We start from the raw sequence: 23625 nt of genomic DNA, 5'->3' as shown, positions 1-23625 counted from the left end.
TAGGTGCCATTGCCACTGGCTGATGGAAGACTGCATTTTTACCTCCTATAAAATACTAGGTAGGGCTGTGCTGCCAGATTCTCTAACTTGTCTACTCATCTGTGAGACCTTATCTGGCTTATCTCAGCTATATTCCACATGCCACCATATAGTGCACTTTGAAAGGTACTAGTGGTGCTGTTACCTTTTCCTTCGCCCGTTTCCCTCCAATCCATGCCAAGAACAATTGCATCTAAGATTATCTACTGCTTGGACTTTCTTGTTACCCCATAGATGTGAAAGAAGGTGCACCAGTTGAGAAAATTGTAATTAAAGAGTTGAGAATAATTCAGTGTGTAATGTAACATAGCAGAAGCTAATGAAACATTTAGATATAGTGGTCCACCACTTCCAAATAAGAACTCTTCATGTCTGAAATAGAAAAGCTCATCCACTTACCTAAAGTCAATAACTTATATCATAATGGATTAATTTTGTTATTTGAAGGAGCAAATGGTGTATTTAAAAATGAAACCTCAAAAGTCACTGACAAATTTAAAAAATGTTTAGGACAATTGACTCATAAAAATGTACTGTTCATGACTGTTCTACATCAATATGACCTACCTCCTTGGTCATATGTAGCCAAAGAGATAAGTCCTGCAAACATACTGCTCTCGAAAATATCCACAGAATACAAAACTGTAGAAGCTATTGATCTCAGTTGTAAAGGATGTAGATTCCACACTACACATGGACTACACTTAAATGGGCTAGGGAAGCAGCTTGTGGTTGAAAAAATATGCAGATGTGTCATCAAGAAATCAGAGATAAGACATTCTTACGCAGAAATGGTCCACAGCTCATTGGAAGAAAAGATTCGGACTCCAACAACTCAGGAAAAGACTCCAGGCTCCCATACAGACGATTTTTTTATGGACAAATCCTCACCAAGCTAGAAGCAGATTAGTGATGTAATAAAAATACACTTAAAGAACTCTAATGTTAATGTAAAAATTAGCACTGGTAATCAAATTAATTGCAGCAACAATATTCTTTCTGTCTGCCATCAAAATATTCAGTCAATAACAAACAAAATTTTAGATGAGAGATTTTAATAAATACGGACTACACTGTATCACTGTTCTCTGCATTACACGGCACTGGCAAAATATTGATCAAATTGTCTCTTTATGTATACCAGGGTACATACTAGCAAATTATTCCTGTAGAAAGAGCTATAAAATGGTGGTACCATAATTTTCATCAAGCAAGGTCTAAAATAGAAATCCATTAATAAGTTTCAGCATCTCAATGCAGAAAGGACTTTGACTTGACACTTACTGAAGTCAGTGAGCAAAATACAGTTGTAGTGTGTATTTACCCTCGCCAAATGGAAATTTTGAGTCGTTCCTAAATAAGCTTGAATATGTACTGTACAGGCTATGTCTAGACAAGAAATCAACAGTGCTGTGTGGGGACTTCAACCATGATTTTCTTGGAACCAGCAAAAGAAAAGAGTTACTGCTCAACCTCAAAGACACTTTTGACTTAAAACAGAACAATAATTTTCTTGGAACCAGCTAAGGAAAAGAGCTACTGCTCAACCTCAAAGACACTTTCGACTTAAAACAGACACAACAACCCCAACAAGAATTACAAAAACTACTGCCACTGGCCTGGATCAGATATTTGTGAATACACATTGTACTGCAAAATGTGTCAGTACATGCCTTAGTGATCATGAAGCCCAAGTTGTCACCCTCCAAATTTGCTTGCTGCTCACCCAGAACTACAATAGAACTGTAACAGCAAGAATTTTCAGTACACATAATATAGAAACATTCAATTCCCTATTATAAGGAGAAAGGTGGGAGGAAGTTTACCAAGTAAATGACATCTACAAGAAGTTAGAAAAATTCTCCAACATCTTCAGTGATTGGTTTGAAATTGCATTCCCTTCCAAAACACAAGTAATAAGAGGCAAGAGGCACAACCGTAAAAGCAAAGAATTGGCTAACAACAGGTATCAAAACTCAAGTACGAGGAAAAGAGAATTACTCAGATACAGGAAAAACAATAACATACCCTCACTTCTGAACAACTACATTCAGAAATACCTTCAAATCCACAAAAAATGATACACCAGGCAAAAGGAATGGCCAATGATAAGTTCATAACAGAGTCAGCAAATAAAAGCCAAGCAGTATGGAAAGTAATAAAGAAGGAAGCAAAATGGAAAATATCACTCTGAACTCATGAGAACAAGAGTGTAACTGACCCCAACACATTGCAGATCTTTTCAGATGTCACTATGCAGATATCACAAATAATTTAATAGTCAGTAACAAAATGGATAGTAGAAAGAAACAGAAAAACTAAGTGTAGTCAAGTTCCACATCAGTCTATGTTTCTGGAGCAACTCCAGATGAAATCACCCATGTTGTATCAACTCTTAAGAAAATGTTATCAGGAATTTGTAGTATTCCTAATTGCATCATAAAGCAATATATTACTAACATTTCACTGTGTCTTGTAGATATAATCAATTCATCTTTCCAGACAATTACATTACCAGACTGCTTGCAAATTGCTAAAGTGGTCCATATTCATAAGAAAGGAGACAAATCAAATACGAGAAAGCTATAGACCAAATGCCTTATTATCAGGCTTTAGTAAAATCATAGAAACAGTAATGTATAGTAGGCAAATGATGTTTGTAGAGAAAAAATTCTCACTAATACTCAGCGTGGATTTAGGAAAAATAAATGAACAACTAGTACCATCTATGATTTTAAACCCAATTTCCTGCAAACAAAGGACAAAAAACAAAGTACCACTGGAACTTTTTAATACTTCAGTAAAGCCTTTGACATATTGGAACACAACATACTGTTGGACAAGCTCCAGAGATATGGCGTTAGAGGCATTGCACTAAAATGCTTCACATCGTACTTGGCAAACAGAAAACGGAAAATACAAACAAAACATGAACTAAAGGAAAAGGATACTTTTCTCAGATGCAGAAATCCTGAAAAAACAAGGAGTCCCTCAGGGTTCCATTCGTGGGCCAATCCTGTTTCTCCTCTATATAAAAGATTTTGACCTAAACAGCGAGTCACAAACAAATACTTATTTGGCAGGTGACACAAACATCCTTATTACAGGAAACACCCAAAGTCAGCTACAAGCTGCTGTAAATAAAACTACAGAACAGCTAAATAGATAATTTGAAGGGATAAACAACTAATAGACAGGAAAAAAACAACTTGCCTTAATTTCTGTTTAAAAGGTGATACATGCAACATCATGGTGACAATAAGCTCCAACAAAACAATATTCCATCTTCTCTGTAAACAAAGTTTTTAGGCATATGGCTTCAAAATAACTTCAAATAGCATACACATGTAACAAAATAAATGCAACAAGTTTACTCTCTGTTAAAGCAAGTTTTAGCACTCTCCGAGTTACCTACTTTGTTCAATTCCAAAGAATCCTAATGTATGGAATTACTTTCTGGAGTATTACGCCATGTAGTTCACCCATTTTCCTAACCCTGAAAAGAACTGTGAGAGCAAGCAGATTTGTGCTAACTCCTCTTTCAAATGTCGTCAGTCCTTCTACTTCTCTGTATGTACATACTAGAGATCTGTAAGTATGTCAGAAAGAACTTAAAAGACATAAATAGAAATTTTAATATCCATGAGCATGATATAAGACAAAAGGTAAAACTTCATGTTCAGTCAGTAAGGGCATCAGCCTACCACAATAAGCAGTGTTATACAAATTTACAATGGTCTTTCCCATAAGGTAAAAATCATATCATCATACACACTCTCATGTAAAACCTTAAGGGCATTCGTATTAGATCATTGCTTCTATTCAGTTGCAGAATTTTTAGAACATTTGAGAGACTTGAAAAAAGACAGTGCAGCTACTGTAAGTAGTGCAAGCTCTTTTGTGGATAAAGCTAAAATTTATGTGTCTAGTAAAATAATACTGAATTTTACTGTGTTGTGTAGCTGTTTTGTTTTGTGTTTATTCAGAGTCCCACAGTGTGGAAAGATTTTTAGATGAATAAATAAATAAATTACAGAGAAGGAGATAGTGCATGTCTCAAGAACAAACAAACAATGTATAAACCATCAAAAATCAAATTTGTTAGCCATGACAATAGTGTAACTCATGGTCTCAACATCTTCTATTTGTTATATGCATAGAAGATCTACCCTCGTATTTGTTTTGTAAATAAAAACTGCCTTTTTGTGCTGCACTTTAATTTACCCTTAGTATCATCTTGTAGTCACAACATAATGTTCGGTAGCAATAGAGTAGTAGTAGATAGATGAACTACAGTTTTCAGGCAAATGTGTAGCAAATAAATAAAATTAAATCAAAAGTCTTTATATTTAATTTAACTGCTTCCAGTCAGTGAAGGCCCTTGAGTGTCATATTGATGAAAGTTGTTGTTGTGGTCTTCAGTCCTGAGACTGGTTTGATGCAGCTCTCCATGCTACTCTATCCTGTGCAAGCTTCTTCATCTCCCAGTACCTACTGCAACCTACGTCCTTCTGAATCTGCTTAGTGTATTCATCTCTTGGTCTCCCTCTACGATTTTTACCCTCCACACTGCCCTCCAATGCTAAATTTGTGATCCCTTGATGCCTCAGAACATGTCCTACCAACTGGTCCCTTCTTCTTGTCACGTTGCGCCACAAACTTCTCTTCTCCCCAGTTCTATTCAATACCTCCTCACTAGTTATGTGATCTACCCATCTAATCTTCAGCATTCTTCTGTAGCACCACATTTCGAAAGCTTCTATTCTCTTCTTGTCCAAACTATTTATCGTCCATGTTTCACTTCCATACATGGCTACACTCCATACAAGTACTTTCAGAAAAATGACTTCCTGACACTTAAATCTATACTCGATGTTAACAAATTTCTCTTCTTCAGAAACGCTTTTCTTGCCATTGCCAGTCTACATTTTATATCCTCTCTACTTCGACCATCATCAGTTATTTTGCTCCCCAAATAGCAAAACTCGTTTACTACTTTAAGTGTCTTATTTCCTAATCTAATTCCCTCAGCATCACCCGACCTAATTCAACTACATTGATGAAAGACCTGTCCGGAATATGCACCAGACTCTTGTGCAGTTTCTTTGTTGCTTAATTTGACAGATTTTGTAGTGAAATTCTTGTGCTTCGTGCCTATTTTGTTTTCTTCATTTCATATCTGCTTATGCACTTCTACTATAAGAAAACTCCAGTGCCAGAAACTGTGTTTCAGTGCCAAAAAATGGCTAACAGATGCACTGTGGGACATGGGAAACAAGAATCAATTAAATTAAATATTATGACAGTAGAGTTAAATATTATGATAGTATACTGGCTAGCCTGGGTTAAAGAAAAGCTTGATAACTTTGATCTTAGAATGTTAATACACCAGCACAACATAAGAATAGCCACATGTTTGCAATAGTATAGCAAAGGTTCACAGTAATTATAATTATCTTAGTTTTCTGTATTTTATCAAACTATGTAATAGGGCTCATTTAATTATTTTGAAGAAGATTTGAAGTATGCTGTCAGAATAGGAGAGAAGTAGTAGAGTACAAGACTCTGTAATAAATAATCATAAGTTCCAATGTTGAACTATGAACAATTGTAATAACATACAGATTTCTTTTATGTTGATCCAAGTGCTGTATCATATTGTATTTGTATATAAAGGAGAAGTGGTATCATTATGTAGCATTGTATAAAACATTCTCAGACTTCTTGCTGCGTCAGTTCATGGCAAATCTTTCATCAATTACCTCCATAGTCTTTGTCAGAAGCAAGTGACTGTTGTAATTGCTGCTTCAGTGGCCTTATATTGGCTATAAACGGCTTCTGATTGGTTGGTAATTACATAGTGTTGTCGCAGATGGTGTCAACATCTGCAGCGATGGTGCACCTCTCTTGTAGTAGCATAAACATTGTGACAAATATCTCTGTGCCTCCTCTGCATCAAGAGCTCTCTTCCATGCACCTCTAAGATTATATCCACTGCCACTGTCGATGTTCTTCTGACACACTCTTATTTCTATAGCCTCTTTAATTACAGAATCCCAGTATGAAGGAGCCTGGGACAAAACTTTTGTTTCTTCTTTCTCTGTCTTGACAGTGGACTGAATGTATGGTTCCATTTTTAGATATTTTGGTGTGATGAAAGTTGGATGGACGTCTCAGCCACTCAGTGTACTGCAAGCAAATCCATACAGATTTATATCTTAGTGCACAGAGTTTTCATCATACAGCCCAGAAGAAGGCAGTTTTAAATGCATTGGTACACAGAGAAAAAACTGTTTCTGACATGGACCACTTGGATTCCAAAATTAATCATCTGAAGTACAGTTCACTTGATACAAAGTGAATGTTCTTCAAGAAAAGGAAATATCAAAATGTTGAACAGTCACATTATGAGAGACCAACTGCATTCCTTTCTTCCTTCGTGATACATCCAGCAAAATAGGCAGAGTCCTGGAAAGATGAGGTATAAGACCTATTTTTTAATATAAGAAGATAAAGGAGATGCTATGCCCTGTTAAGGACAACATAGGCTTCAGGATCCCTGGGATTTATAACATTGATCAATCCATCCACACCATTTCCAAACACTGTGCAAAGCATCAGTGGCATAGTAAAGATTCAGAACTTGAGACATCTGTAGTTGCTGGAAACAGCCTCACAAACACACACAGTTTTGTCTAAGGCTCCTGCATACTGGGATTATGCAATTAAAGAGGCTGTAGAAATAAGTATGTGTGCGAAGAACTTCAACTGTGGCAATGGATGTAATCCTAATGTTGCATGGTAGAGAGCCCCTAATCCAGAAAAGAGGCACAGATATTCATCACAATGTTTCTGCTACTACGAGAGTGGTGGTGCCACCAGTGCAGACATTGACTCCTTCAGCAGCAGCATTACATAAGTACCGACCAACCAGAAGCCATATGCCTTCTATATAAGGCCACCACAGCAGCAGTTATGACAGTTAGTTGCCCCTGAAGAAGACGATGGAGGTAACCATTGAAAGCTCAGGGATTTACACTGAATTGACACAGTGAGAAGTCCAAAAAAGTTAGCTTTAGTTTCATGAGGAACTGGGATATATGAGGTCTGTTCAAAAAATTCCGGAACTTTACACAATTTTTTTCTACTTTTACCCTTTACTTATTACACTTAGTCTCCTTTGAAATACTCTTCTCCACAACTGATACATGCTTCCACTGCCATTTCTACTTCCGGAACCAGACTTGGTACAGCTCTTGCTGAATTGTGTGAAGAGCTGTCTACGAATTTTATTTTATCTCATCTGTCATTGCAATTCTTCATCCTTTCAACAGGATTTTCAACTTTGGAAATAAAAATAATCTGCAAGTGCCAGGTCTGCAAAGTACAGAGAATGAGGCAGCACAGGGACTTCGTTTTTTGTGCAATAGTCATGCACTAACAGGGATGAATGTGTGGTTGTGCTATCATGATGCAAGAGCCATCAATTGCCTCACCACATTTGTCTGTTTCCTACTCACATTTTCTGTTAGCCATTGCAGTATGTCCCGACAGTACCATTGACTAACAGTTTGTCCCTGTGGTATGAATTCATGATGAATTAATCCTTCAGAATCAAAGAAAACTATCAGCATGGCTATGACATTGGAGCTGACAAACTTTTTTTGATCTTGGAGAACGTTTCCCAACCAATAGTGAAGACTGAACCATGCTGTAGACCCACATCTCATCAGCAGTTATGATTCTCTTAAGGAACAGCTCATTCTCATTTGTGTGATCCAAAAGCTCTTCACAGATTGCAAGGCAAAGCTCTTTTTGGTCTTGTCTCATGAGCTGTCGGATGAACTTGGTGGCAGCACAGTGCATTTCAAGATACTTTCAGGATTTCATGGCATGATCCAACTGACTTCCATCTGGCCATTTATATACAAAGTGAACTATTCATATCACCAAGTTCAGCTTGAGTACTCATCACAATAGGCTTTATGCATCATTTGGAATGTCACTGTAAAGATGTTCTTGAGGTTCACACAAAATTTAATGCCATCTCGAAATTCACAAACCTTGAAACGCAATGTTCTACTCAATATAGTACTTAACAATAAATAATAGACATACAACAGTGAAAATTCTGGCAGTTACACATTTAACACAGGTGTGTGTAGAGATGACAACCACATTGTATAACACACATTGTATAATGTTCCTTTACAAAGGAAAACTGAGGAGAACTGCCGCAATTTTATCCTTGTACCACAGAAAAAATGACTGAAATAAGTATTAGTGTCAGTGGTGTTGAGAAATAGAATAAGTACTAGTGTCAGTGGCATTGAGAAAGAACTGAAATCATTACAACTGAACAAAGCTCCTGGCCCCAATGGAGTCCCTATCAGATTCTATACTGAATTTGCAGCTGATTTAGCTCCTTTTCTCACTATAATCTATTGCAGATCCCTCGAACAAAAAACTGTGCCCAGTTCTTAGAAAAAAGCACAGGCCATACCAATCTACAAGAAGGTAGTACCAGTGATCCACAAAAGTGCTGACCAAAATCCTTGACATCAATTTGTTGTAGAATCTTAGAACATATTCTGAGCTCAAAGATAATGAGGTATCTTGAGCAGAATGACCTACTCTGTACCAACCAGCATGGTTTTGAAAACATGTGTCATATGAAACGCAACTCACACTTTTCTCACATGATGTACTGAAAGCTTTGGATCAAGGCAGTCAGGTAGATGCAGTGTTTCGCAATTTCCAAAAAGCTTATTATCAAAAATATGATCATACAGGGTATCAAGTGAAATTTGTTACTGGACTGAGGAATTTTTAATAGAGAGGACACAGTATGTTATCTTGGATGGAGAGTCATCGTCAGATGTAGATGTAACTTCGGGCGCTCCCCAGGGAAGTGTGGTGGGTTCCTTGCTGGTTCATGTTGTGTATTAATGACCTTGCAGACAATATTAATAGTAAAAATCAGGCATTTTGCAGATGATGCAGTTACCTATAATGAAGTAGTGTCTGAGAGAAGCTGTTTAAATAATCAGTCAGATCTTGATAAGATTTCAAATTGGTGCAGAGATTGACAACTTGCTCTAAATGTTCAGAAATGTAAAATTGTGCACTTCACAAAACGAAAAAATGTAGTATCCCATGACTTTAGTATCAATGAGACACTGCTGCAATCAGCCAACTCATACAAATACCTGGTTGTAACACTTGGTAGGGATATGAAACGGAATTATCACATAGGTTCAGTGAAGGGTAAAGCAGGTGGTAGCCGTAAGTTTATGGGTAGAATACTGGGGAACTACAGTCAGCCTACGAAAGAAATTGGTTACAAATCACTCATGGGACCCATCCTAGAAAATTGCTGAAGTGTGTGGGACCCGTACCAGATAGGACTTACAGGGGATATTGAATATATAGAGAGAAGGGCGGCAAGAATGGTCACAGGTTTGTTTAATCTGTGGGAGAGTGCCACAGACATACTGAAGGAACTGAAATGGTAGACTATTGAAGACAGGTGTAAACTATTCTGGGAAGTCTATTAACAAAGTTTCAAGAACTGGCTTTAAAGATTGCTCTAGGGATGTACTACAACCCCTTATGTGTCACTCACATAGGGATTGTGAGGATACGTTTAGAATAATTACTGCATGCACAGAGGCATTCAAACAATCATTCTTCCCCCCCCCCCCCCCCCCCCATACGTGAATGGAACAGGAAGAACCCCTAATAACTGGTACAATGGGTTGTACCCTGTGCCATGCACCTCACAATGGTGTGCACAGTATAGATGTAGATATAGACTGGTGTTAAATTACGAATGTTCTGGAATTTTTTGAACAGACCTCGTATGTCATCAACATTCCACAAGACATTTTGCGGAAAGGAGGGCCTCAAAGTGGCTACCATGAATACTCGTGCAACAGAGTACTGCTGTTCACGATTAGGATGTGGGATGTGGAAACTGAAGCAATAGCACTGATATCATTTATCAGAAGGAATTACTACACATCAGTGCAGTGTCTTTTTTCACTAATAGCTTTTTGAACTGTAATTATATTTACTTTGCAGCTCTCTCCTCAGTAGCTGCATATCCTAAAAGAATGGTTTAGTGGAAATATTTTGCTAACAAGGATTGAATGAATATTACTTTAAACTGGCTGGTGAGGACTGTCAATCATTTGGACAAAATAGTTTGTTGCCACAAACATTCTAATGTTGACCACCTCATATTTACGAGTGTTGGAACTTTAATAGTAGTAACTATTTATTTACAGCTCGTAGAAAGTAGATACGTGTTTCAAAGTTTTACTGACCTTCAAAGTAGTCACCAGCATTGTGTATAATCCGTTGCCAGTGATCTGGAAGTTGTAGGATACTCTTGGCAGTGCCAGTCATGTTGACAGTTCGAACAGTGCGGTCTATTGCCCAACGAATTTGCAGCAGTTCTGAAGCGAATGCCATGAAATGTTTCCTTCAGTTTAGAAATCAAGTTGAACTTACGAGGGCTTAAGTCAGGGGAGTGCAGTAGGTGGTATAACATTTATCAGCCCCATCAGTCTAAAAAATCAGTAACGGCTTGCACTGTACATGCTTGAGCATTGTCCTGCAAAATGATGGTCAGGTCCTGCTGACAGTTTCATCACTTCTGTCTCTATGCTGTTCATTTTTGGAACACAGCCTATGACCAGAGAAAGCCAACCACTCACATATAGTGAAATGATGCGTGGAGCACAGAAACAAATAACAGAAAACAGCATCACAGTAGCTTTTGTGCTCTTTCTGTCCTTGTAGCAAAAGTACACATTCACACATATAACCACAAATATATCCAAATGCACACTCTCGTGCCCTTGATGAGACTTATGGGAGAGTAGTTACCTTTCCCTTATTTTAACTATTACTCCATCCAGGAATTGCCTCTTGCATATTTCTTTGCTCTATATTATGTGTCACTTCCAGTATAGCAGTTTAATATCCACAAGGCTTAATATTCACTGCCATTGTCGGTTTGTATACCTATTACTTTTATCCTTTCCATGGCTGTTATGATAACTGGTAAGCTGGGGTTGTTTGCATATGTTTATATTTTATGTAAGTTGCTCATATTTTGGAGGTCTGGAATTCAAATCACTATCCAGTCATTCTGGTTTAGGTTTTCACAGTTTCCCTATATCACTTAGGTAAATACCAAGATTATTTCTTGATAGTAGCTGTACCCAGTTCCCTGCTCCAACTGAGCAAAATTAAGCATGTGCATTATGTCTAATGAATTTAGTGCCAATGGAACACACAATAATGCTCATTTTCTTTGTTTGTAGTGTAAACATGAAAATTGTTTCTGTTGTATTTTTAACATCTTGAACAAACATCAGTCAAGTTTAAAAGGGAAATAATTTTACAATGTCAGTACTGAGATAGAATCAAAATTGTTTCATGGTGTAACATGTGTTACTGTAATTAAGGTTACTAATGTGTTTGTAAAAATAATTACTGTAATATATAGTTATATGTACAGTCTGAAATTACTAACTCTTGAATACTATGAAAGCTTATTGTTGCAGGCACTACAGATATGAACACAAGCTTGCATGCTTGCTGTGGAAGATAGACATGAAAGATGTCACTATAATACCCACAGAGTCTGCAGAATCATCAGGTGGAAACAGAAGTATGGTGTGTCATAATGTTATACATTCCCTTATCAGGTGTTCATTAACTTTAAACCAGTTACTAAATTACCTAAACTTACCTATGGCTCTCCAATTTAGAACACTTTCTCATGTTTAATAAATACTGTTTATCTCTATGAAAATACTAGATACACTATGTGATCAAAAGTATCCAGACACGTGGCTGAAAGTGACTTACAAGTTTGTGGCGCCCTCCATCGATAATGGTGGAATTTGATATGGTGTAGGCCCACCTATAGCCTCAATGACAGCTTCCACTCTTGCAGGCATACGTTCAGTTAGGTGCCGGAAAGTTTCTTGGGGAATGGCAGCCCATTCTTCACAGAGTGCTGCACTGAGGAGAAGTATCAATGTCGGTCGGTGAGGCCTGTCAGGAAGTAGGCTTTCCAAAACATCCCAGAGGTGTTCTATAAGATTCAGGTCAGGACTCTGTGCAGGCCAGTCCAGTGTTATTGTTGTGTAACCACCTTGCCACAGGCCGTGCATTATGAATAGGTGCTCAGTCATGTTGAAAGTTGCAGTCGCCATCCCCAAATTGCTCTTCAATAGTGGGAAGCAAGAAGGTGCTTAAAACATCAATTTAGGCCTGTGCTGTGATAGTGCCACGTGAAACAACAATGGGTGCAAGCCCCCTCCTTGAAAAACATGACCACATCATAACACCACCGAATTTTACTGTTGGCACTACACATGCTGGCAGATGATGTTCACCGGGCATTCACCACACGCACACCCTGCCATTGGATCGCCACATTGTGTATCATGATTCGTCACTCTACACAATGTTTTTCCATTGTTCAATCGTCCAATGTTTACACTCCTTACACCAAGCATGGCGCCTTTTGGCATTTACCAGCGTGATGTGTGGCTTATGAGCAGCCGCTCAACCATGAAATCCAAATTTTCTCACCTCCTGCCTAGCTGTTGTAGTACTTGCAGTGGATCCTGATGCAGTTTGGAATTCCTGTGTGGTGGTCTGGATTAGATGTCTGCCTATTTTACATTATGACCCTTTTCAACTGTCGACAGACAAGGTCAGCCTGTATGCTTTTGTGCTGCCTTCACATTTCCACTTCACTGTTACAATGGAAACAGTGGACCTAGGGATGTTTAGGAGAGTGGAAATCTTGTGTACAGATGTATGACACAAGTGGCACCCAATCACTTGACAATGTTCGAAGTCCATGAGTTCTGTGGAGTGCCCCATTCTGCTTTCTCATGATGTCTAATGACTACTGAGGTTGCTGATATGGAATACTTGGCAGTAGGTGGCAGCACAATGCACCTAATTTGAAAAACGTACGTTTTTGGTGTGTCCAGATACTTTCGATCACATAGTGTATATCTAAATAAATAGCCTTACAAGATCCATTTAAAATTTACTTCTACGTGAATGATAAGAAAAGTGAGTCAGTTTTTGTCTGAATACTTTTGAAGAAAATGTAATCAACAGCTTTACAGAGATACAATTCCCTGTACATGAAGGTGGAATATAAAATCAGTTACCAAGAATATTTATCATATTAAATAGGAAAAATAGGCAGATTCACCTGCAGATTATCAAGATCCATAAAAAATTCTGAAACCTGCAAAAAACAAACTAGGCCCCTACAGCTGCCCACAGAATTGTTTGAGAGTCAGTCATTAATATCCCATCAGTGATAGAATAGTGCACTCAGAAAATAGGACAGTTACATTCAAGGGCCATCCACTCTGCAGTGCTCCAGTACATAACTCACACAAAAAATTCTGTCCTTAAGTTCTGTAGAATTGCTGGGGAACACTTGACTCTTTGCTGTGTACTAAGTATTGCCCCATTTTCAAAATGGCATATTTTTAATAATATGTTATGTTTTTAATCTGTAATCTAATTTAGATACAGTGCTATCAAAGTTTTACTTTCTTAGTTTTACACATTCAGGTCTTGGTGTACTCTGAACTACCAGTGTTGTGATTATTGATTCGTAGTTTTATAATAACCCACAAGGCAAAAATAACATCTTTGAATGAATTACAGTAGAAAATGGGCTATGAACTGAAAAAAGATATTAGGTTATATGAAGGAAGTTGTCAAACACAGGAAAAAGTTTGTTTTTCTTTTGGGCTAAAGATAAAGCATGCTGTGGAAAACTTTCTAGCAGTAAGCACTTTGATATTCATGATAAAAAATAGTAAATAAGTCAACTGAATATTAATATGGTAAGGAAAGTTCCAGTAAATTTTTAAGAACAAATGTCTTTTGTACTGTGTATGACTAGCAAGACTTATTCCAAAACATTACTTTGGAAAACTGTAATATTTTGTGCTTTTGAGCATATTCTAATACATGTTACAACATTGTTGTACTGTTCACTTGAAATTAGGTTTTTGAATACGTCTGGTCTATTCTGTTTCAGATACCTTTGGGGACACAATGTTATCCTCTAGATTCTGTTTTACTTAAACATCAATGATAGATAAATTATGATAGTAGTAAGAGAAGCTTTGCTTCTTAATTAGGAAAGATAATGAAATGGGAAATGAAATTTAAACTATAAAGTTGAAAAGAAAATAGTGATGGATAACCATTGAAAATGTGTACACTTTAGAAGTAAAAGTAACAATGCACTAAATAGCAGAGGGGTAGAGTAGCCAACATGCACTTTAACAAGAATGGAAACTTTGCTAGCTACCGGACCAATCCATTTTTGAGCTACAGCATGCATCCCCCCCCACCCCACCCCCCACCCTCCTCACACACACACACACACACACACATCTGTGCAGTTAAATTGTGCTAACTAGATGCACAATCCTGGAACTGCAGATTTACTAGGTGAGGGGTTGTGTCAGGTGGAGTGAAAAGAGAAGCAGGAGGAAGAGTTATAAAAGGGTGGCAGATGGCTTGGAGGAAGGCAGCACTTACACAAGATACAAATGTAGAACACAGAGGCAGCAGGTGCATGGGATAGGAATGCAGTTGACAATAATGAGTTCATGCAGTGCATGATGATGGTGAAGATGTCATAGAGGAATGAATTGGGGGATGGTGACTGAACAGAACAGGAGGCCCTGTGGGATAAAGGGTGTATGTACAGGATAAATGAAGTTAAGGTTCTGAGGCAGGGTGACAGTGGGTGTGGAGAAGGGGCTAGTGAAAAATGAGGCCCAGAGGTTTATACGCGCAAAGGATGTGTTTCAAGGACTACTTCCATCTATATAATTTAGAGAAGATTGAAATAGAGCATGTTGCAGCACTGTATTCTGCCACTGGGTGTTCAGCTCTGCTCTTGGCCACCGTTTGAAAGTGGCCATTCACTTGGCTGAGCAACCGGTTGACAGTCATATCTACATTCAATAAAGTGTACAAATTGCAGCAAAACTGGTAATTACATGACTTATTTTCACAGGAGGCCCTGACTCTGATGAGATAGGATAAAATTGTGAAGGGACCTGAGTAAGATGTACTGGGTGGCTGTATTGGACAAATCTTGCCTTGAGATCTCCCACAAGGGTATGACTTGTGTGACAATGGGTGGGAGTGGGTGTGGCATAAGGATGGATCAAAATATTGGTTAGATTGGATGGATTGTGGAATGCCACATTAAGAGGGATGGGAAGGCATACTGGGTACAATATTCCTTATTCCAGGGTATGATGCTAAATTGGCAAAGGCCTTGTGAATGATATGGTTCATTTGTTCCCTTTTGGGATAGTTCTGGGTGATGAGAGTTGTCCTTTGCAGCTGGGTCATTCCATGCTAAGTGGTCCCACATGATCATCATGGATTTTGATGAAATTTTGTATGTGCAGTTGCACATGTTCGCAATGAACATCTAAGTTTCATGATCATTAATTCAATATTCCAGGGATGCAGTAATTTGTTTCACCTCATAATGCACCTATCAACAGTGCACCAATGAATTTTCACCAACTTTGTAACATAATATCTCCAGTAATATTTTCTTGAAAGAAACAAAACTGGGTCAACTTGTACAACTTTTTGCATTCTCTTAATTAAAGTAATAATAAAAAAAGTTTTCTCGAGTGAGTTTCATAGGGATAATTGGGAGCAATGTTGGCCGAAAAAATAGACGCTCAGAAAAAAATATGAAGTTAGCTTTTCATATTGGTGGAAGTAATTGTGGGACGTATCTGAAAACTTTGCACCTACTAACTTACCAGCACAAAGTCTCAGAATGTAAAATTTCATTCTCCTAATGCTTTCCAGTAATTTAAAAATTGAGGACTAAGTAGACAACATTTTTAGAAACGACAGAAATAGCTCTTTTTGGGCCACTCCTACAAAAAAGAATCTTCTGCAAACTTTTTTAAACCATTTTCATTAGAATGACCATGTTCTAAACCACCTAAAAACTATATTTAATTTTGCACTGTGAGCATATAATGCATTAAAAACAGTGATGGGGTGAAGCAAAGTCAACCAAAACAATAGACATGTGAAAAAATTTGAAGTTAAGCATTTTATGAAATTTACCATTTCATATCTCTGGAAGTAATTATGAGATAAACCTTGAACTTTGCACATGTAAACCTACCAACAGAAGGTCAGAATATAAAATTTCATTCTCCTGATGCTTTCCAATAGTTAACAAATTATCCTACTTTTACAAAAAAAAAGTGTTCACTGCAAACTCTTTAAAACCCATTTTCCAATGTGAGCAAATAAGCCCCCAAAAAACAGTGACAAGCTGGAGGTGCATTGAAAATGGGCCCTATTACTGATATTAAGTCTGACATCTTTCATTATGTTCTATAATTGATTAGTACTCTTTGGGGAAGGCAGTATCAAAAGTCTTGATGACTGGTAAGTGAGATAAAGTCCAAATAACTTGAAAAACTTCAAAAAATGGGTGTCTTTTGTTGCAACTCATTGTTACATATTCAGTCTGTTTTTCTGCTATAACTACAGCATAAAACTGGTTACAACCTGTATTATTTAACTGTGCATTACAAAGGCAGCAGAGATCATGGCAGTAAAATAGTTGCATAACTGCAGCACACATCATATAAATAGCGTACATGTTTTACACTACTGTCACATTGTGTAAATTTTGGTGAAGTTCACAGTTGTCTCCATGACATTTTTTGATATGGATTCATGTTTTACAGCATTATTAGTATGTATTTTTATTCTGTAATGCTATTGATGTGCTACTTTAGCTCTGGTTAAAGTTATAGCATAGTTTGTGGTTAATGTGGAACATTGGTGTACGCATGAAAAATTCTGTAAATGTGTTGGTATGGTCCATGGTGGCTTAACCATTGCTGGTTCCTTTTGAAATTAGAAGACCAGCATCCCCATAACCATAGGAGCCATGCTCAGTAGCTGTACAACTGGAGCCACAGGTGAGTTTCTATACCACAGATTCCTAAGTCTGATATTTATTTATTTATTTATTTTTATTTTATTTTATTTTTTTTACATACACATGATCCCAAGCCGATACATTTCTATAAGTGTGAGAGACCAAAGCTAGAGGAGGCCTCTTTTAGGATTCTTAAATTGTGTTATAGAATACAATGAGCAAAACTACACTGCTGGGTGTGACAGTCACTGATGGGATTGTTTGAAAAAATTTTTTGATAACACAGAACCCAAAAAATTTGTTTTTTAAAATGTGATTACCTCAGATTATTATAGCCACAAAAGAGAAAACTATTCAGTATTCCATTTTATTTTTTACAAAAAGAATGTTGTAGTGCTAATTCTGTAGAGATGTCTAAGAAAAAAAAAAAAAGCTTACTTACTTGCAGTTTTTCTGACTTAAGCTCACTTCCTAGTCATCAGGACTTTTGATATTATCTTCCACAGAAAGGCACAAAATGATTGTAGAACATAATAAAAAATGGCAGATTTCACTTGAGGACCAGTGGAATATGGCCCCATTTTCAATGGACTTCCATCATATCATTAGTTTTTAGGATTTTATAGGCTTGCATTGCAAAACCATATATATTTTTAACCAGTTTAGAACATGGTCTTTATAATGAAAACAGTTTAAAAGAGTTGGCAGAAGTGGTCCAGATAATAGCTTTTTTTGGTGTTTTTGGAAAAATTGTCACCTTTCCCTTCGGCTTGTAAACTACTGGAAAGCAATGTGAGAATAAAATTTTGTATTCTAAGATCTCTTATTGGTAACTTAGCACATGCAAAGTTTGAGGTATATCCCAATATTACTTCTGGATATTTAAAAAGCTAAACTTCATATTTTTTTTCAGTGTCTGTTTTTTTGGTCAGCTTTGCTTCAAATTATCCAAATCCAAAAACCTCAGAAATTTTTTAATTATTATTTTGATTGAGAGGGCACAAAATGTTGTACAAGGTGGCCTAGTTTTGTTTCTTTCAAGAAAATATTTACAGAGATATTATGTCTAAGTTGCCAAAACCTCACAGGTATTAGAGAAGGAAAGTTGACACTCACCATATAGTGGAGATGCTGAGTTGCAATAGGCACAACAGAAAGATTCATGCAGTTATAGCTTTCGGCCACTAAGGTGTTTGTCAGCAATAGGCATGCATACAAACAGGCACACACACACTCACGCAAATGCAACTTGCACACACGTCTGCAGTCTCAGACAACTTGTCGGAGACTGCAGACATGTGTGCAAGTTGCATTTGCCTGTGTGTGTGTCTATTGCTGACAAAGGCCTTAATGGCCAAAAGCTATAATTATGTGAATCTTTTTGTTGTGCCTATCGCAACTCAGCATCTCCGATATATGGTGAGTGGCAACTTTCCTTCTGTAATATTGTTATATACCTATGGAAGTATTGAATTAATTGGCATACAACTTTTCCAATTTTCATTGGGAACATGTGCAAATGTTCACACAAAATTTCATCAAAATCCATGATGGTCTTGCGGGAACTATTTAGACCACTTAGCACAGAATGGCCCAGCTGGTTCTTGGGGGTGGTGGAAGGATTATGGGCAGGTGAGGGAATGGCACAACAAATTTGTCTGCATTTTAGTGATGGGGGATAGTGCCAGTCTATGAACTTTAGTCTTAGTGAGATCCTTGGCATATGGGAGTTCTCATCACTGCAGATGCACCCTCCATGGTGGCCAGATTATATGGGAGTGTGGAAGGGATGATAGCTGTCAAACTGCAGGTATTGTTGATGGTTACTGGACTTGATATGGACAGATATCTAAATGGAACCATCACAGTGCTGGAAGTCAACGTCCAGGAAGATGGCATGTTGTGCCAATGAGAAGGTGTTGAAGTTGTGGAGGAATGATGGTAATCTGTCTCGATCTTGGGTCAAAATCTTGAAGAGATGGTCCATAAATAGGTTGGCTTGGGAGGGTACCATGTGGGTGCCCATGACTGTATGGTGGTTGTTTCTATGTTTTCCCTTCAGAGGAGAAACAGTTATGTTTGATAATAGAATTAGCCATGAAATCATGGGTTTGGAATTGAAAGAAGATTGGAAGAGAGAATGTTTAATAGCCACATGGGCATGGGAAGTATTAGTTGACAGGCCAGTGGCATCAACAGTATTGAATAGGAATCAAGGTGGTAGTGGGATGGAGATGTGTGAGAGTCAGTGAAGAAAGTGGTTTGCATCTTTAGTATGAGAAACTAGGCTACAGGCAGTTGTTTGAAGGTATTGCTCAACAAGAGTGGAGATTCTTTCAACGGGTTCACATTAACCAAGTAGTACAGGGTATCCAGGATTGTTGGGTTTATGGGTTTTGAAAAGCCATGTACAAGGTTCAGCTCATTGTGAAAGAAGGCTAACCCTGGAATCCCCCCCCCCCCCCTCCCCCGAAAAAAGAAAATGTCTAACTGTAAAATGTCCCTCTCTTTCCACAATGATCTCCAAATTTTCAGATTCTGCCAATCCCTGTCTCTTGCTAAGTTCATACATAGAAACAAGTCTCCATGATACAGGTATTACCAAATCACCTCCACTCATTCTGCAGTTTTACAATACAAACTGCATACATCATTCAATAAAATTTTTTCTGGGTTAATGACCAGTGTCAATCTGTGTAAAACCACTAACGTTTCGGTCCCTGTTGAAAGCAAGCTTCTTCAGGGTGCTTTTGTTTACTGCTGAACTTTGTTTTTTATATACCTGCAGACATGGCTGTTGTCTAATTTTGATAGGTTGTTTAGGATAAAGGGGAGATATGTTAGAAGTCTTTATTGGTGTTTTTATTATTTCTTTTCATTGGTGGAAACCCAACATTTTGATTGGTGATTGCATTACTGCTTGTGATTGGAGGAAATCAGCAAATGGAAAACCAGGCAGCAGCTGTGACATGGCGTTGTTCTCCTGCTTTCTAGCCCCAGTCAAGGTGCGCCAATACCCTATGTACTTGTGGCTGCTGCGGTCTCCTATGCACCTGTATTTGTTGCTTCATGTAAGCTATTGTCCTGTAGCACTGTTATTGCTGGCAGCCAAGATGTTGGAAGTCAGTACCTGTCTTCTGTGTTCATGTTGGCTGGTTGCTTGGCTATTTCTATTGCCTCTCTGATCTTCCTCCTGAAAGCAATAGGCTGTTTTGCCAGTACGCGTGCTTCACCAAAATCAATATCTTTACTGCACTCATCCTGGAGTTCTGCCACCGCTGACTTGGTGTTCTGTCTTAATCGGATATATTTTTCGTGTTCAGATATCCGTGTGCTGCTTGGTTGTCCCGTCTCTCCTACATACACTAACCCACATTTGCACTTGATTTCTAAAACTCCAACAACATGTAGTTTGTGAGCTGTATCTTTTGTTGTGGAAAGAACATCTTTTATTCTGTTGCTGCTTTGGAAAATCGGCTTGATGCATGCTTGGTGGAGAATTTTACCTGCCCGTTCACTGACACTTTGAACATATGGTAATAGAGCGATGTTTTGTGCTTCGTTTTGCTCTCCTCTGTTGCCTTCATTCTTTGTTGCCATAGTTTTGTCTATTTCTTTCATTCCAAAACCATTGGCACAAAAATGGACTTGCGATTTTGTAGTTCACTCTTTAGATGTTTCTTATCGCTGATCCTGTGAGCCCTCTTGGTTAAAGTGTCCAGGGCAGATTTCTTCTGCATAGGTTGATGCTGGGAGGAGGCAGGCAGGTACCTGTCAGTACTGGTTGGCTTCCTATATACTCTATGGCCTTGTTTACCATCAGGCTTTCTGTAAACTTCCTCCTCGAGGAAAGGCAGCACCCCATTCTTTTCTATCTCCATACTGAATTGGATTGTGCTGTGCTGCTGGTTGAGGTGTTGGTGAAAATTTCATAGCTCTTCCCTCCATGTGGTCAGATAACAAAAGCATCATCAAGATTTCGGAGCCAACATTCTGGGCATAATGGTGCAGACTGGAGCACTGTTTCTTCAAATGCTTCCATAAAGATGGCTGCTGCAGTAGGTGAAAGAGGAGAGCCCATAGCTAAGTCATCTGTCTGTTCATAAAAGTCCCCTTTCCACCTGAAATAGGTGGTCGTTAAACGGTGGCGCACTAGATCACAGATATCGAGTGCCATGCATTCCTCTAAGATGTTCATGGGTCATATATTGACAATGCAGTCACAAACACAGAAAATTTTTATTGAATGTGTCAATGGCTGTGGCCTACTTGTATATGCATACATCATATACTGCTAATTGAAATCCTTCCCCTCAAACACCAGGTATGGCAATTATGACAGGAAAATGGCTGATTAAAAATATTGGAAATGGACTGATGATGAACAGATTAAGGGGTGACAAGAAGGGTGTCATTTTAATAGAAATGTGTGTGGCAACAAGTCAACATACTGATGAGGAAGTAGAGGAATATTATGAAAAGATTGAAGAAATTATAGATAAAGAAAAATATTTTAATTCAGAGTAGGTACAAAAGCTGCCTGAGGAATGCCAGTCATACCCTGAAGTAGACATAGCTTTGGACCACAACTTGGTGGCAGTGTACTTGCAAGTAGCATTGAAGAGAGTGAGAGGAGGAAAACAAAGAGACCTAGAAAGACTAAAGGAAGAAGGTAAGGATGCTGAGTTGAAACAGACATTTATGTCAAAATAGGATAGAGTTTCCAATGAGTAGAATGGAAATGAGAAATGGAAGAGGATCAGACAGAACCTTAAGGAATCTGCAGAAGAAGTTGTAGAGGTGAGGAAGTTCGAAAGAATAAGGAAATAGTGGGTAACAAAGACAGTGTTATGTAAGATGGAAGGAAGAAGGAAATGGAAGACAAGGAGAGGCAAGAAAGACATCGATGAAAGCGAGATGTAAGGAAATATGGAAACTAGAAAAGAAAGGAAAGTACGAAATGATGTATAGACTACCTGCTGACCTAGTCATTGAAGCAAACAAAAGCAGGACAAGTATGGTACCATAATAGAAAGAAGTGATGGTACTATAGTTCATAAACTGGAAGAGGTGTTGGGATGGCAAGACTATGTAGAATGCCTATATGGGTCTGATCAAAAACTTAACAATATTTAATTAGAAGAGATGAGAGTTATAGAAGAGAACAGAGAATGCTGTGTCTTGGAAGGAGAAGTAAAAAAGGCTTTAAGAGAGACAAAGAATCATGAAGCAAGTGATGGATTACCAGCAGATTTGCTGAAGACCCTTGGAAGTAGTGGTGTGAGAGATTTAACTTATCTATGTAATAGGATGTATGAAAGAGGTGAACAGGCAGATGACTTCTTGCTGGCAAAATGATACTGATTGAGAAGAAAAACAGTGCCATTAAATTTGAGGCTTTTAGTATCATAAGTTTGATTTCTCATGCAGTAAAAGTTCTACTAAGAGTGATAAATAGAAGTATTCATAGAAATATGGGAAAGAGTATTGCAGAGGAACATTATGAATTTAGAAGAGGGAAAAGTACAAGAGTTGCAATTGAACTGCTGAGAATTAGAGGTAAGAGATACATTGCAAGAGCAAGAGAAGTTAATACTGTTGCCATTGACTTGGAGAAATCCCTTGAGAGGATGCAGTGGAATAAATTACTGGACATTCTAATAAAGAATGGTGCTGACTAGAGATATAGAATTCTGATTAAGAACCTACACCTTCAACAGAAAATATGACTACAGATTGGGAATGAAATGACAGAGGAAAGCACATTTGGAAGGGGAGTGAGACAAGGCTGCTGTCTCTCAGCAGTACTGCTTAACATATATTTGGAGATTTTTTAAAAAATGTTTGAAACGAAAAAGATGAGTGTGCATTCATGGTAGCAGGATACAAGGTATTTGATTTGTAGATGATTCGGTGTTACTGGCAGAGAGGAAAAGAACTACTATTGGAATGTTGAATTAAATAAGACCTGTAAGGAATTCAGAATGAGAATTAACAACAAAAAAGACAAAATGTACAGCGAATAGTGCAAGAAACGTAAGACCGAACAAATTAGTGCTTTCAGATATATGGGAAGCATAATTTTGAATGGCATGAGCTTTAATAAAGGGGTGAAACCACCTATAGTAATTTACAAGGAGGCATTTTATTAGAGGCGGCTTCTACACTATATGGAGCTGATACATGGACTCTGAGGAAAGAGGAAGAAATAAGAATAGAGCATTTGAGATTTTGATTTGGAGGAGAATGAAAGGTATAAAATAGGTAGACAAAGTGTGAAGTGAGAAAGTTTTGAGAAGAGTGGGGGAAGAGAGAGAAATTTTAAAGGTAATGAAGAAACGCAATTGGTGTGGGCAACTGGTGAGAAGAGATAGTTTACTGCTGCTTGCTAAAGAATGAATGGTGAATGAAAGAAAAATAATAAGAAGAGGAAGAAGAAGATGCAGCAGATATCAGATAGTGAATAGTATAAGGATAGGAAACAATTATGGGAAAATGAAGAGGGTAGCAAATGACAGGACTGCAAAGAGAGCTACATATGAAGACCTGCTCTAGTACAGAACACTGATGAT

At 37.9% G+C, this 23625-nt stretch overlaps 1 protein-coding gene across 1 annotated transcript in view; it reads left to right on the top strand.

Moving 5' to 3' along the window:
• Positions 1–23625, top strand: part of LOC126235028 (guanylate cyclase 32E-like) — a 434536-nt gene that overhangs the window by 170597 nt on the left and 240314 nt on the right. Inside the window, exon 10 of the mRNA XM_049943763.1 lies at positions 11616–11727. Within this exon, the coding sequence (XP_049799720.1) occupies positions 11616–11727 (112 nt within the window). The remainder of the gene's footprint in view (positions 1–11615; positions 11728–23625) is intronic.

Source organism: Schistocerca nitens, chromosome 2, assembly GCF_023898315.1.
Source record: "Schistocerca nitens isolate TAMUIC-IGC-003100 chromosome 2, iqSchNite1.1, whole genome shotgun sequence".
In the NCBI taxonomy this organism is placed as follows: domain Eukaryota; kingdom Metazoa; phylum Arthropoda; class Insecta; order Orthoptera; family Acrididae; genus Schistocerca; species Schistocerca nitens.
The sequence above is the reverse complement of the archived record's forward strand: the minus strand, read 5'-3'. Positions and strand labels throughout refer to the sequence as shown.